The following is a 14,219-nucleotide window of genomic DNA, read 5'->3' as shown; positions in this document are numbered from 1 at the left end:
AAAAGCCCCTGTCCCTCGTTGCCACACTCTGAGCCTCTCTCGGAGTAGGCACCCGGAGGAGGACCTTAGATGTTGAACGTAGTGACCGGGTATATTTCCTCTAAGACATGTGGTTAAGTTTTGAGCTGCACGTTGCCTGCGTTGCCCTCTTATTCACACGTGCAGCTGTGTAGATGCCGGTGGGGAGAGGGAGAATGACCCGTCTAGGGAAAAGCTGGAAACATCGGGGCAGTCAGTGACGCCTTTGCAAACCCTCATCTGTCAAGCCCCACCTGCACTGCACGACTGGAAAAGATGTGTGCGCGCCCATCTTCTGTTTGTTTTAAAATTCTCGAGGACAAGGGTTTTTCGTTAAGAGGAGAACCTTGCTTTGAAACGGGCCCTTTTTCATTGCTAGGGGACAGACGTCAAGAGCCCAGATAAGCGAACCTCCCCTTCAAAGCCGCCGTCCGCTGCCACCCCCAGACCTGCTACGAAAAGCAGCCCAGCCACCCCCAGGCCCTCGACAGCACTGACGAGTCTGAATACTTCAAGCCCCCGGAGCACCGCCACGTCCCCGCCCAAGAGGCCCTCCAGTGAGTATTCCCTCACACCCCAGGCTTGCTGTGAAGAGAGATTCTTGATTTGGTCAGGGATGGCGGGGTGTCTGCTTTTTGTCTTCTAGTTTTGCCTGTTTCAAACATGCTCAGATCAAGGGTGGGTGACTTGTGCCCCTCCAAAACTTTGGGCCTGCAGTTCCCATCCGCCCTCACCAGCATGGTGAGGCATCACGGGTGTTTGGCCTACAAGTTGCCCCATCCCTGGCTTAAATGGTGCAAAGTCCAGCCTAGAAATGAACATCAGAAGAGCCCTGAGGCTGGATCAGGCCGAGGGTCCATCTAGTCCAGCACTCTGTTCACACACAGGGGCCAACCAGACTGGCCGCGAACTCTTGGGGAGAGTTTGCTTTACGTCGCAGAGCGGCTGCGCTCTTTGGCAACGGCCTTGCAGAGTTCATCTTGGTTCTCCCAAGAACCAACAGAGCCGGCCAGGGGGCCTCAGTGTGAAGAAATCACTTGATGGCAGCCAAGATAGAATTTGGGATAGAACAACTATTGGGAGTTAAAAGCAGCTGAAAGAAATCACATAAGAAGGGCCCTGATGCTGGATCAGACCGAGAGTCCGTCTAGTCCAGCACTCTGTTCACACAGTGGCCAGGCAGCCGTGGGCCAGGGATGAACAAGCAGGACATGGTGCAACAGCACCCTCCCACCCATGTTCCCCAGCAAGTGGTGCCTCTGATACTGGAGGTTGCACTTAGCCATCAGGACTAGTAGATTGAGTTGCAACATCAGCAGGGAGGAGCCTTGCAGTTTGATTGAGGGGAGACATGAGAGCACTCTTCAAAGACTTCAAAGGTGGTCACTCAGAGGAGGGCCAGGATCTCTTCTCCATCCTCCCAGAGTGCAGGACATGGAATCACGGGCTCAGGTTAAAGGAAGGCAGATTCCAGCTGGACATCAGGAAAAACTCCCTGACTGTTAGAGCAGTACGACAATGGAACCAATGACCTAGGGAGGTTGTGGGCTCTCCCACACTAGAGGCCTTCAAGAGGCAGCTGGACAACCCTCTGTCAGGGATGCTTTAGGGTGGATTCCTGCCTTGAGCAGGAGGGGGTTGGACTCAATGGCCTTATAGACCCCTTCCAACTCTGCTAATCTATGATTCAGTTCATTGAACCAGTGCTTGAATGAACTGTGCTGAAAGCTGCTTCGGGGCTTATTAAGCCCCCACATTTTGCAGCCCCTTGCCCACAGTTTGAGGCAGGTCAGACTGATGATGGTTCACCAGTAGTGGCCTTTGCACGGGAGGCAGAGCGGAGGGGGTTCAGCTTTGCTTTCTTCGTTATTCCGCAGCCATCAAGACGGACGCAAAGACCACCGATGCCAAGAAGACCCCCTCAAAATCGCCATCAGGTAACCCGTGTCCCAAGTGGCCGTGTGGCCTCCCTGAGAAGCGTTTCTTTAGGGTGTGCCTGCTGCTTCCCCCCCCCCGCCCCCGCCCACACCCCCACCCCGCTGACGGCCCTGTCCTGTCCTGTCCTTCTTCCTCCTCCACCTTTGCAGCTGACCTGAGCCGCCCAAAGAGTGCCCCGGCCTCCACCACTCCTTCTCCCGCCCTGCCTGGAGCTGCGGCGAGCCGGCCCAAGCCTAAGCCAGCTGTGCCCAAACTTTCCGGAATGGGGAGCGTAACCACCGAGCCCAAGAAGGCCTCCACGCTCAGAGCAGCGCCCAAAACCAGCCCCGGCCCCAAGCCCCCGCGGCCCCCCACCAGTGTATCCGCCCCGGACCTGAAGAACGTCCGGTCCAAGATCGGCTCCACGGATAACATCAAGCACCAGCCTGGTGGAGGAAAGGTAAAGCCCTCTCTCTTTGCGCCGTGGTCTGTTTAGGGATTCGTGACATTCCTCTCCTGGCCGACGGCCGAAGCTCCCTGGGCGGTTCCCCCCGGGCCGTCGCCGGAGCCCTGCCTGCCCTCCTCCCCTGCACGCACTGGCTGGGTTTAGCACTCTCCACGGCTCTCGTTTCAGTGTGGTTCCTTCCGGAAGAAAGGGCCTGAGCCTGCTCATGTGGGCCGGCCTGTGAAAACAGCCTTCCCCAACCGGGTGCCCTCCAGGGGTGCGTGGACTACAACTCCCAGGGGAAGTGCTGCTCTTGTGGCGCCCCCTCTTGGCCACGGCCATGTTCTGCAGGTTCAGCTGATCCCATTTTATTTTTTTTAGTGTGGGAGGCCGGTTGCCCTGTGGGTGCGTGAGCCACGGTCACCTCCGTAGGAGGGTGGGGTGTTGTGTGACCCACAGCACACCCGTACACTGTGGGTTGCTGGCCTCCATCTGGCTCCCAGTTTCTGATGCTGTGGACCAGTGAGAACAATAGACTGGCCCTTTGTCAGGTGTTTTTGTGAGGTCCCCCCACCTTGCGAGGGCCTGAAGCTACCTTGGCTGGCTGGCCCTTGTGACCTGGACGAGCCTAGTTGAGTTAACCTAGGCCAGCCTTCCACAACCCTGGAACATGCTGGGCTAAAGCTCCCACCATCCCCAATGACCATGCGTAATGGGAGTTGTGGTCCAACATGCCTGGGGGCTGCCGGTTGAGAAAGGCAGGCCTAGGACTGGTTTATGATTTCACTTCTCCCGGAGTAACTGCCACCAGTAACCTTAAACTTGCTTACACTTTGGAATGAATTTATCCGCTGGAGTTTTAGCTCTTCCCGTGAAGTCTCATCTCTAAGAATGACAGCGCAAGTGCCCCAAACAGAGAATGCCAGTCCCCCACGTGGGGGAGAGTCATCAGTCCATGGCCCTGGACTCCCCTCTCTTTCATTCCAGGTTCAGTTACCGCAGCGGCAAAGGGAATAGTTGAGGGGGAGTCGCTCTCCCAGTGGGGGGAGTTCGCAGTTCGCCCCAGAGCCACGCTGACATGCGAACGACCCAAGGCTGTCGGCAAAATTCTGCTGCTGTGGAAGCATCCTGGAGGCGCCTGCTTGCTTAAATGGGGGTGGGGTGTCGTTGGTGGAACATCCAGTTGGCATCAGAGGGACTTCAGAAGCTGCCTTGTATTGAGCCAGACCTTCCATCCATCCAGCCCAGTGTTGTCGACACTGACTGGCAGCAGCGGCTCTCCAGGCGTTCAGGCAGGAATCCTTCCTAGCCCTACCTGGAGATGCTGGGTGTCAAACCCGGGACAGCCTGCGTGCAGCGCAGGGGCTCTGCCGTGTACACTGATGGAGGGTAGGAGCCCAGTCCGTCCCCAGGGCGTTTCTCCTGGAAGAGCCTCATGGATGCGAATGGGACCCGCGCAAGAGCACAGCACCGCTCTTGTGCTTCTTCAGTGCACGTCAAGGAGACGTGGGCAGGAGGAACACACACACACCAGAATGCATCAGAGCAATCCGTCTGACTTTTCCTTTTAGTAGTATCCCCGTTTCTGACGGGGCCTTTGATTAAGATAATTAACCCGTAGATTCACCACTTCTCAGTCACTGATTTGTGAAACTAATGCTTGGTTGCATTTGGGGAAGCTGAAACACTTTGACGTTTGCCCAGGTGTGTGCATGTTGTTTTTCTCTGAATGCTCATCCAGCAAACGGCTTCAGCGTGACCCTCATTGCGTAGGGAATTGGAGGTGCCTCCCTGAGCTGCTTTTGGGAGCCAGTCAAGGAGCGTGTCCTGAATGGAGACCACAACTTTATGCCCTAAATCAAGAGTGGGAGAACTTGTGGCCTTCCAGATGTTGCCGGATTCCAACTCCCATCAGCCCCAGCCAGCACAGCCAGTCTTCCGGGGATGATATGTGGCATAGCCCAACAATAGCCGAAGGACTACAGGTCCGTCCGTCCTGCCCTAAGTCCAAGTATCCCCTGACTGTTCAAATTCTATGTTCAAAGGAAAAGCCGTTTAATGGGGTTCGTTGTTTCCAGCCTCATTGTGTTCTCCTGGCCTCCTGCTTCCTCCCCACGTTTCCTTTATTAATGGTGTATTAGAACTCTGGGTGCACACGGAGATTTGGGGTCAGGTTTCCTTGTGTTTAGGGGGCATTTTTTAAATGAATAAATAACACACGCACCCGCCCCTTCTGTAGAACCCCTTCAGTCTCCACAGTGTTCCCTGAATGTCTGCCCCGCATTCCCAGGTCTGAACTTGTCCGTTGACGCCTAGAAACGCCGTCTGCTTCCTTGCGCCACTGTTTTAGTCTTGGGGTCGCGGTGGAAGCTAAAACACCCTCGTTAAATCTAGCTTTTGATTGCAATTACCTGGGGGGCGGGGATGGTTTGCATTCCCAGATTTGAGAGAGACAAGGAAGGATATCAAACACCAGAGGCGGTGGCGTTCATATTGAGCCAGGAATCTTGGAATTGTCAGTGCTTCACTTTTTAAACCCAACAGATAAACGAGGACTTTGGGAGGCTGCTGCGGAAATGGAATTCCAGCTTTGAACCAACGATGGTTTTCAGGATGGAAGGGGGGTGGGGGGTCGTATCGGAATGAGGAGGATCGACTGTTAGGGGTTTGTGGACAAAAAATACTTGGCACTCCGGCTTGGGAGACCTGGAGTTGTAAGAGAACTGAAGATCTGTCCGACTTCCTGAGCTTAGAAATTGGGACTTCCGCTAGGGTTTTCCTCCTTAGAAACCCCTTAGAGCTGCTGCCCAAATGAGCAGCAGAGCCTGGGGATCGTTGCAGATCTCGCCCTGCGCTGGTCTTCCCCCGCAGTGACCGTGACGCCATGCTGCACCCGTGGGCCCGATCCAGGCTCAGCACCACCTAGGCCAGCCTTCCTCAACCTGGGGCGCTCCAGATGTGTTGGACTACAACTCCCAGAATGACCCAGCCAGCTGGCTGGGTCATTCTGGGAGATGCAGTCCAACACATCTGGAACGCCCCAGGTTGAGGAAGGCTGACCTAGGCGGAGAGGCCCGGAGCCCCCGTACATGTGTGGGGCTTCAGCCCAGGTCCCCCGACTCGATTCAGCGGTCTAGCTGAGAAATTGCCCTGGGCTTTTCCACCGCCTCACGTCGTTCTAAAGATTCCTCCCTCTCCCCACCCCCACCCCCCACCCCCGGGCTTGATGGAGCCATGTGAATGTCCCAGTTGTTGTTTTGACATCCAGCCGCCTTTCCCGTCATTGCTCTCTCTCTCTCTCTCTCTCTTTCTTTTCTTTTTTTAAAAAAAAACACTCATGATGTAAAAGTCACCCTCCATTTGTCTCCATTTAGGCAAAAGTAGAGAGAAAGGCAGAGTCAGCCGGGGCTGCCCGAAAGCCCGAACTCAATGCAGTATCTAAAACGGCTACCACTAAAACAGCTGTTACAAAAGAGGGTGCCCAAAAGCAGCCCAATGGGAAAGTGAGTTCTACTTCAGACTTCTATCACTTGGGAGAGGAAAAGGACCAAGCGCCTCCGCTATGTTTGATTTAATTTTTCCTCCCCACCCCACCCCACCCCACCCCACCCCACCCCTCTTTTGGGTCACTTCCCCCTCCTCTCTTAACTTTCTCCACGTTTTTCTTGCCATTGACACAATCTCTCATCCCTCTTTTCTACGGTCCCGTTTTGCTGTCGCTGAAATTCATGGGAAACGGTCCTCTAAACGTCTTTCCCCAAACGTCCCTCGCCATGGAGTCCCGAGAATCTCCTTGGTTTTCGGAGCGGCAGCAGGCCGCCTGGGAGACAGTCCTTGGGGTTGTGGGGGGAGGCTCTGCTCGCTTCTCTGTCTTCCCACCCAGAAAGAAGCATGAGTTACCTAACTCCCCAGGCCCCAAAGAACTGGCTTGCTTCTCTCTACCTAACAACCCCCCCCACTCCCCGAAAAATTCCAGTTGCTTTCTGCGCGCTTGAAGCTTGCTCATGGTAAGGTTTGCGAGCTGGTTGGTGAGGGCAAAGGGTCATTAGGCTGTGTCTTCACGGCCTACAGCGTTGGAGTGAGGCCTTGGGTTCTGCCGGCGGATTTGTGTTGACGGGGCTCCATCCCACAAAAAAGAAAAGGGTTTCAGCTTAGCTTTCGCCCTGACATGCTAGTCTTCTGTGTGTGTGTCCGTGTCCAAGGGAGCGGGGGTGTGTGTGTGTCTTTGCATAGAGGAGGGGTGGAGAGCTTGTGGCCTTCCACACGGTTTGGCCTACAACTCCCAGCATCCCTCAGCAGTGGCCATGATGGGTAGGGCTGATGCAAGTTGTAGGCCGAAACATCTAGAGGGCTGCAAGTTGCCCACCCCTGGTATAGAGGGATGCTCAGTCACGTGAGCCCCACCTGCAGGCTCAAATGACCCAGGCTAGACAGAGGCAGGACGCCACGCTGTGGGGATTTAACTCGGCCGGACCCAGGAAAGCAAAACCTCCTGCAGAGAGCTTTCCAGCACACATCCTCAGCTTGCAAAAGCAAAGTATTTTGGAGGGGAATTTTCCTCTTATCCAGATATAGTGATGCGCCCCCCCCCCCCAATTCCTGGATGACGTGCCCAAATAGCCACGTTTTTGAGCCCTCTCTCTACCTGGCCGTTCTAAGTACCTAAAGCCCCCCTGACAGAGATGAACATCCCTGCTGGCAAAGCAGCTCTTGCTGGCCAAACACGTAGTAAACGGTGTTCCTGGCTTTCCCTTCTTGCCAGCAGCGGGGGCTGAGCGCTCCTCTCTGCCATCAACAGCCTTTGCTTTTGTCCGTTCAGGTTGGATTTCCCAACACAGCCGTTTTTGTGAGGCCTTAATGGGCTTGGGGGCTCGTTTCAGCTTGCCCGGAACACAGACAATGCCTCGGTCTGGCTGGCATCAAACCTGACCCCAATTAAGTTGACCTCTGGCGGTTTGTCGGGAGGTGGGGCGGCCCCGGTTTCCGAGGCCGGCCTCCGCCAGTGAGGAGGTTTTGTAGCCCCTGCTTCAGGCAAACCTCAAAGGGGCAAGGGGCTGGTTCCTCTGGGGCAAGTTTTTCAGGATCTGCAGCCACCTGCATTTCGAAGGGATGAAGATGGATGTGCTGGAAGAAGCAGCCGAGTGAACTTCTGTGCCGAACCCAAATCACGCCGTTGTCACAAGGGAAGCGATTCCTGTAACATAGCCGTCCCCAACCTGGTGCCCTCCGGATGTGTTGGACTGCAACTCCCAGCATGCCCCAGCCAGTACATGCTGGGTGTTGTCGTCACAACACAGGTTGGAGAAAGCAGCTTGTAGTAGTTCCCTCGTTCTTAGAACGTTTCCCCCTCCCTATATGCAAGCGGCAAAATAGAGAAACAGGAAAATTCCACCTCTTCCACCGTGTGGGAATTAGTGTCTTCAGGCCTGCTCACTCGCTGCTTTCCAGGGAGAAATCCCAACCTGGCACCAGACATGCATCGCTCCATTTCGCTATGGCCTGTGCACACACATCACGATGCTCACAGGTTGAACACCGGAGCCCTGTGCTCACCTTCAAGGTCGCGCCTGCAGGCCTGGACCCTCCACTGGAAGGGGAGAAAGGGCCCTTTCCCACTGAAGGAGAGGGCAGCAGGGCCGAGAGGTACAACCCTGCCCCCCCTCCACACAGTCACTTGCCTTGGACTTGCAGCCAAGGATAGGGTCTGTGTTTCCCTGGTTAAACCTGTCAGATAGTTGGAGAACTACTACATTTGAGGGAATCCTACTGTGTATCTTGTTTACTGTCTCTGAAGTATGTACCATGTTGATCCCCCCCCCCCCCGGAAATTAATGAGAACAGGTGCGTAAGGTTGCTTGAAACGGTAAAGTTTCCCCGTGTATACAGCAAACCTAGGAAATAGCATTCATGCTAGATAGAAAACTGCCTTATACAGAGTCAGATAATTGGTCCATCTAGTTCAGTATTGATGACAGTATTCCTGACTGTTAGAGCAGTACGACAATGGAATCAGTTGCCTGGTGAGGTGGTGGGCTGTCCTACCCTAGAGGCCTTCAAGAGGCAGCTGGACAACCCTCTGTCAGGGATGCTTTAGGGTGAATTCCTGCATTGAGCAGGGGGTTGGACTCGATGGCCTTGTAGGCCCCTTCCAACTCTACTATTCTATGATTCTAAGGCACCCAAAGAAGGCATAAAAATGGGGAATTCCTGAGTGTTCAAAGGAGGGCAACCAGGATGATCAGGGGTCTGGACACAAAGCCCTATGAAGAGAGACTGAAAGAACTGGGCATGTTTAGCCAGGAGAAGAGAAGATGGAGGGGAGACATGAGAGCACTCTTCAAAGACTTAAAAGGTTGCCACACACAGGAGGGCCAGGATCTCTTCTCGATCTTCCCAGATTGCAGGACACGGAATAACAGGCTCAAGTTACAGGAAGCCAGATTCCGTCTGGACATCAGGAAAAACTTCCTGACTGTTAGAGCAGTACAACAATGGAACCAGTGACCTAGGGAGGTTGTGGGCTCTCCCACACTAGAGGCCTTCAAGAGGCAGCTGGACAAGCATCTGTCAGGGATGCTTTAGGGTGGATTCCTGCATTGAGCAGGGGTTGGACTCGATGGCCTTGTAGGCCCCTTCCAACTCTGCTATTCTATGATTCTATGACACTGGCTGGCAGCTCTCCAGGATGTCGGGAAGGAGTTTTTCCAACCCTACCTGGAAATGCCGGTGATCAAACCTGGGACCGCCTGCGTGTAAAGCCAGTGCTGTTACCACTACGGTCCCGAGCTGCTTACAGACCACCTGTGCTTTGCTGCGCTCAGATCGTGAAATAACTCCCATGTGGGCTGAGTGTCGTTTCTGCACTGAGCGGTCCCCTATAGGAGTGGGATATCCCATAATGCAGGCCTTCGCAAAGAAGAAAACACAGGGCGAGGGAGATGGCCTTGCATTTTCAGGGGCCCGGCAGGATCAAACCGCCAGAAACGCAAGACTTCCACTGACACAGGCCACGTCTCCAGGCAAAAGAACAGCAGCCTTGCAGCACCTCAGAGATTAACACGCTGATTGTGGCGCATGGACCAGTCCCCAAGATGGTTCGTTGTTCCTGTTCAGGTGTAAATGAATAATAATAATTTAAAAAACGCCTGTCAAACAGCCGTTACACAACCAGGCTTGTGTTCACTCAGCGAAGCTGAACGTCTTTCAACTAAAGATGACAAAGCTTTGAACGGGGGGGGGCGGGGGTTACAGCTGGTCAGGCCTGCCTTGAGGAGTCCAGTGTCTCATCTCCCCCCAAAAGCAAAGTAGCAAAAAAAACCCCGAAAAGCTGGAATAATCTTCAGTCAGGAAATGTGTAGAACAGCTTCCCCCAGTCTCATGCCCCTGCCCGTTTGGAGGAAATTGGTATAGGAGCTAGACCAGCCTTCCTTAACCTGGGGCGCTCCAGATGTGTTGGACTGCATCTCCCAGAATGCCCCAGGCTGGGGCATTCTGGGAGTTGTAGTCCAACACATCTGGAGCGCCCCAGTTGAGGAAGGCTGAGCTAGACGGTAAGGAATCTTTCTCCAGTGTCACAGGCTGTGTCTTGCAAGGGAGTTGTTAATGCAAGCCGAGAACGTTTCCAGTTTCCCCCCTAGCTGTGTTATGTAGCCCAGAGGTGGGGTGAAGAGGGGTACTGGACACACACACACACACACACACACACACACACACACACACACACCATCCTCTGCTGGTTGTGGAGACTTTTGCAAAGATGAGTGGACCTTTGGTCTTGCCCCTTAAAATAGGCCTCCTGAAGTCTTTAAGGAAGACTGCTAACTCAGGGCCACATAGCACAGAGAGCGATTCCTTAACTGTGCAAGACATCCTGAGAATGTGCCCTTTCTTTGTAAATTCACAATGCATCATTCGGCAGCATTGATTCCAGTAATAATACATAGCGCAACACTGCACACAACCCACCCCAACAGAGTCCATTTAGTGTTTATTAGTAGTAGTGGTATTACATTTGTATACTGCTCCATCGCCGAGGCTCTCTGGGCAGTTTACATAGGATAAAAACACTTAAAAACAATATACAAAACTTTAAAATCACAAAAACATACAATTTAAAACCACAAAAACATACGAAAACAAACCCAGGCTAATTACATATTGCTTAAATGCCTGGGAGAAGAGAGAAGTCTTGACCTGGCGCCGAAAAGATCACAATGTTGGCGCCAGGTGGGCCTCGTCAGGGAGATTGTTCCTCAATTGGGGGGCCACCACAGAAAAGGCCCTCTCTCTTTTTGCCGTCCTCCAAGCTTCCCTCGGAGTAGGCACCCAGAGGAGTGCCTCCCGGTGCCTCCTCCGCTTTCCTCTCCCATTTGCGCACAAGTTAGGCCAATAAAGGGAACTCCCTGCCCCCCTTGGGGCATATTTATGGAGACCAGCCTTCCTGAGCGTGCGCTGAGCCTGCCGGTCCATAGAACTTATCATAGAATCATAGAATAGCAGAGTTGAAAGGGGCCTACAAGGCCATCGAGTCCAACGCCCTGCTCAATGCAGGAATCCACCCTAAAGCATCCCTGACAGAGGGTTGTCCAGCTGCCCCTTGAAGGCCTCTAGTATGGGAGAGCCCACAACCTCCCTAGGTAACTGATTCCATTGTCGTACTGCTCTAACAGTCAGGAAGTTTTTCCTGATGTCCAGCTGGAATCTGGCTTCCTTTATCTTGAGCCAAGGGGTGTTAACTTGCTGCGTAAACACCCCTGGTGTTTAACTTGCTGAGGGGTGTGTGTGCCCGTGCTCTCGCTACTTACCGCTGTTTGCTTAGCTGCCTTGTTTGTTCCGTTTGCTTTCTCTTTCCGTCTTTCTCTGTTCCTTCCCTGTCCACGTCTGTTCGCACTGAATCAGGTTGAAATTCTAACACGAGCTCTCTGTCCGTCCGTCCGTCCGCCCGCCCGCCCGCCGTCTCGGGAGTGCTGCTCCCTTGCAAGAGTTCTAACCAACCCTCTTCCCTTGTGTCGTTCTCTCCATCTCTGTGACGCTCCAGGTCCAGATAGTCTCCAAAAAGGCCAACTACAGCCACGTTCAGTCCAAGTGTGGGTCCAAGGACAATATTAAGCATGTCCCTGGAGGTGGGAATGTAAGTATGAGGGCCTCTGGACAGCTGTCTCTCTACTAACTCCTTTTTCTTGTGTTTTGACTGTTGTGTTTATGTCTATGTGTGTGTGAGTATGTGTATATATCTATATATTTGAGTGTGTGTGTGTGTGTGTGTTTGTGGCCTTTCGCCCCAAAAGAGCAGGGCCCAACATGAGAGGATTTCCTGGGCGGCCTCCCTCAGCTTCTGGATTTAAAGTGGGGGGGGGGAATCGAAGCGGAAGCGAAAGAAGCCTTCTAAATGTAGGGTCGGGTGGGTTCCAGGCACCTTGAAATACGGGCTGAAGTGAAGGAGCACGGAACAGGCAAAAGCCTCGCTGAACAACCTCATGCCATGGCGAACCATGGCCCTTTGTGAGAATTGGGCCCATCGTCAGGAGAGCTGTGAGTTGACGGGCATCCGTGCCTTGTTCTCTTGAACCGCGTTTGAGCTAGGGGAAAGGCATGCTCAGAAGCTAGGTTATTTATTTATTTATTATTTTATTTATTGCATTTCTATACCGCCCAATAGCCGAAGCTCTCTGGGCTGTTCACAAAAATTAAAATCATAGTAAAACAACAGGTTAAAAGCACAAATACACAATACAATATAAAAAGCACAACCAGGATAAAAACCACGCAGCAAAATTGATATAAAATTAAAATACAGAGTTAAATACAGGTTCTTTTCCTGGCAATCTTGCCTGCCTTCGAATGGATTGGGACTTGTGATATCTGGCGATTTGCAATTGAGTTGGATTCCTACTTCATCACCATCATCATTAAATATATGAGTTGCCCCATAGCTGAAGCTCTCAGGGTGATATACATAATGAGAACAAATGCAGTGAAACAGTGGTAAAAAACCACAAGACATTAAAACAATGTTTTTTAAAGCTTAAAATTTAAAGTAATAATATAAAGTAATTTCGAAGAGGTGAACATTGAGGCGGCTTAAAAGATGGAGAAAATCATTTTAAAACGCAGCATTAACCAGAACCTTAAAAATTCTTTTAAATTTCTCCCAAGCCTTCTTTTAAAAAGCCTGAGAGAATAAAAAGGCCTTTTTGCCCGCTGTCAAAAAGTCAGTAAAATGGGCATCACTGGAAAAAAGGAGGCGAAGGCGATGCATGATAGAGGTGGACAAAATTGTGCCTGGTGTGGAGAATGTGGAGAGGGAGACATTTTTCTCCCTCTCTCCAAATACTAGAACCCGGGGTCATATCATAGAATCACAGAATAGCAGAGTTGGAAGGGGCCTACAAGGCCATCGAGTCCAACCCCCTGTTCAATGCAGGAATCCACCTTAAAGCATCCCTGACAGATGGTTGTCCAGCTGCCTCTTGAAGGCCTCTAGTGTGGGTCTAGCCTAGGTCACTGATTCCACCGTCGCACTGCTCTAACAGTTATCCCATGAAGCTGATGGGTGGGAGACCCAGGACAAATAAAAGGAAAGACTTCTTCACACAGCGCAGAGTTAAATTATGGAACTCACTACCACAAGATGTAGTGATGGCCACCAATCTGGATGGCTTTCAAAGGGGGTTGGATAAATTCCTGGAGGCAAAGGCCATCAATGGCTACTAGCCCTGATGGTTGTGTGCTACCTCCAGTATCAGAGGCAGTGCACCAGTTGCTGGGGAACATGGGTGGGAGGGTGCTGTTGCACCGTGTCCTGCCTTGTTGGTCCCTGGCCGATGGCTGGTTGGCCACTGTGTGAACAGAGTGCTGGACTAGATGGACCCTTGGTCTGATCCAGCCTCAGGGCTCTTCTGTTGTTCTTATGACTCAACCTGTGTCTGGAATATACTATTTTGGACTGCGGGTGGAGAGCTCACAAGACCAAATGTTCCTTCCTAAGAAAACAACTCCCTCCACATATAAAAAGAGTGTGTCTAGGAGAAAAGGATACTACTCTAGCTTTTGCCCTGATAGGCCTTCAAGAGGCAGCTGGACAACCACCTGTCAGGGATGCTTTAGGGTGGATTCCTGAATTGAGCAGGGGGTTGGACACGATGGCCTTACAGGCCCCTTCCAACTCTGCTATTCTATGATTCTATAAAATACTTAAAAGGTTGTCACACAGAGGAGGGCCAGGATCTCTTCTCGATCCTCCCAGAGTGCAGGACACGGAATAACAGGCTCAATGAAGCCTTCTGACTTTGGATACTTTACAGGCCACCTCAGGATGAAGAACACAGAGCAGAGGGAAAGGCAGCATTCAGTGGTGCAGCGAATTGACGGAAGTTTCATTCTGCCTCCCCCAGCCTGGTGCCCTCCAGATGCGTTGGACGGCAACTCCCAGCATTCCCAGCCGGCTGGCTGGGAATGCTGGGAGTTGCCGTCCAACGCATCTGGAGGGCACCAGGTTGGGGGAGGAGGCTTTAATGGCGTACCAGCTGGTGTACTCTCTGTTTGCCAAGATCCCTTTGGTCCTCCTTTTGCTTAAGAAACGGCCCCGGAGGACTCAGAGAGGAAAATCTCCGTGTGGCCACGATGGTGCCTTGGGGAAATGAGTTTGGTCGTGGCTGTACAGAAGCCTTCACAGGCCCCTCTCAGCCCTGCCGGTGATATTGAGCTGCTGCGCATATTAATTTTTATTTATTTTATTTATTGCACTTCTATACCGCTCCCATAGCCAGGGCTCTCTGGGCGGTTTACAGAAATTCTAAAATTAAGATAAAAACGAGTATACAAAATTTAAAATTCTAAA

At 52.4% G+C, this 14,219-nt stretch overlaps 1 protein-coding gene across 4 annotated transcripts in view; it reads left to right on the top strand.

The window, feature by feature from the left end:
* The window catches only part of LOC134395923 (titin-like), a 229,497-nt gene that overhangs the window by 204,734 nt on the left and 10,544 nt on the right, over positions 1–14,219 (top strand). For all 4 annotated transcript variants that reach the window (XM_063122207.1, XM_063122200.1, XM_063122216.1 and 1 more), the window contains 5 exons: positions 398–575; positions 1,896–1,955; positions 2,106–2,395; positions 5,755–5,883; positions 11,418–11,510. In XM_063122207.1, the coding sequence (XP_062978277.1) occupies positions 398–575; positions 1,896–1,955; positions 2,106–2,395; positions 5,755–5,883; positions 11,418–11,510 (750 nt within the window). The remainder of the gene's footprint in view (positions 1–397; positions 576–1,895; positions 1,956–2,105; positions 2,396–5,754; positions 5,884–11,417; positions 11,511–14,219) is intronic.

This window comes from Elgaria multicarinata, chromosome 1 (genome assembly GCF_023053635.1).
Source record: "Elgaria multicarinata webbii isolate HBS135686 ecotype San Diego chromosome 1, rElgMul1.1.pri, whole genome shotgun sequence".
Lineage (NCBI taxonomy): Eukaryota > Metazoa > Chordata > Lepidosauria > Squamata > Anguidae > Elgaria > Elgaria multicarinata.
The sequence above is the reverse complement of the archived record's forward strand: the minus strand, read 5'-3'. Positions and strand labels throughout refer to the sequence as shown.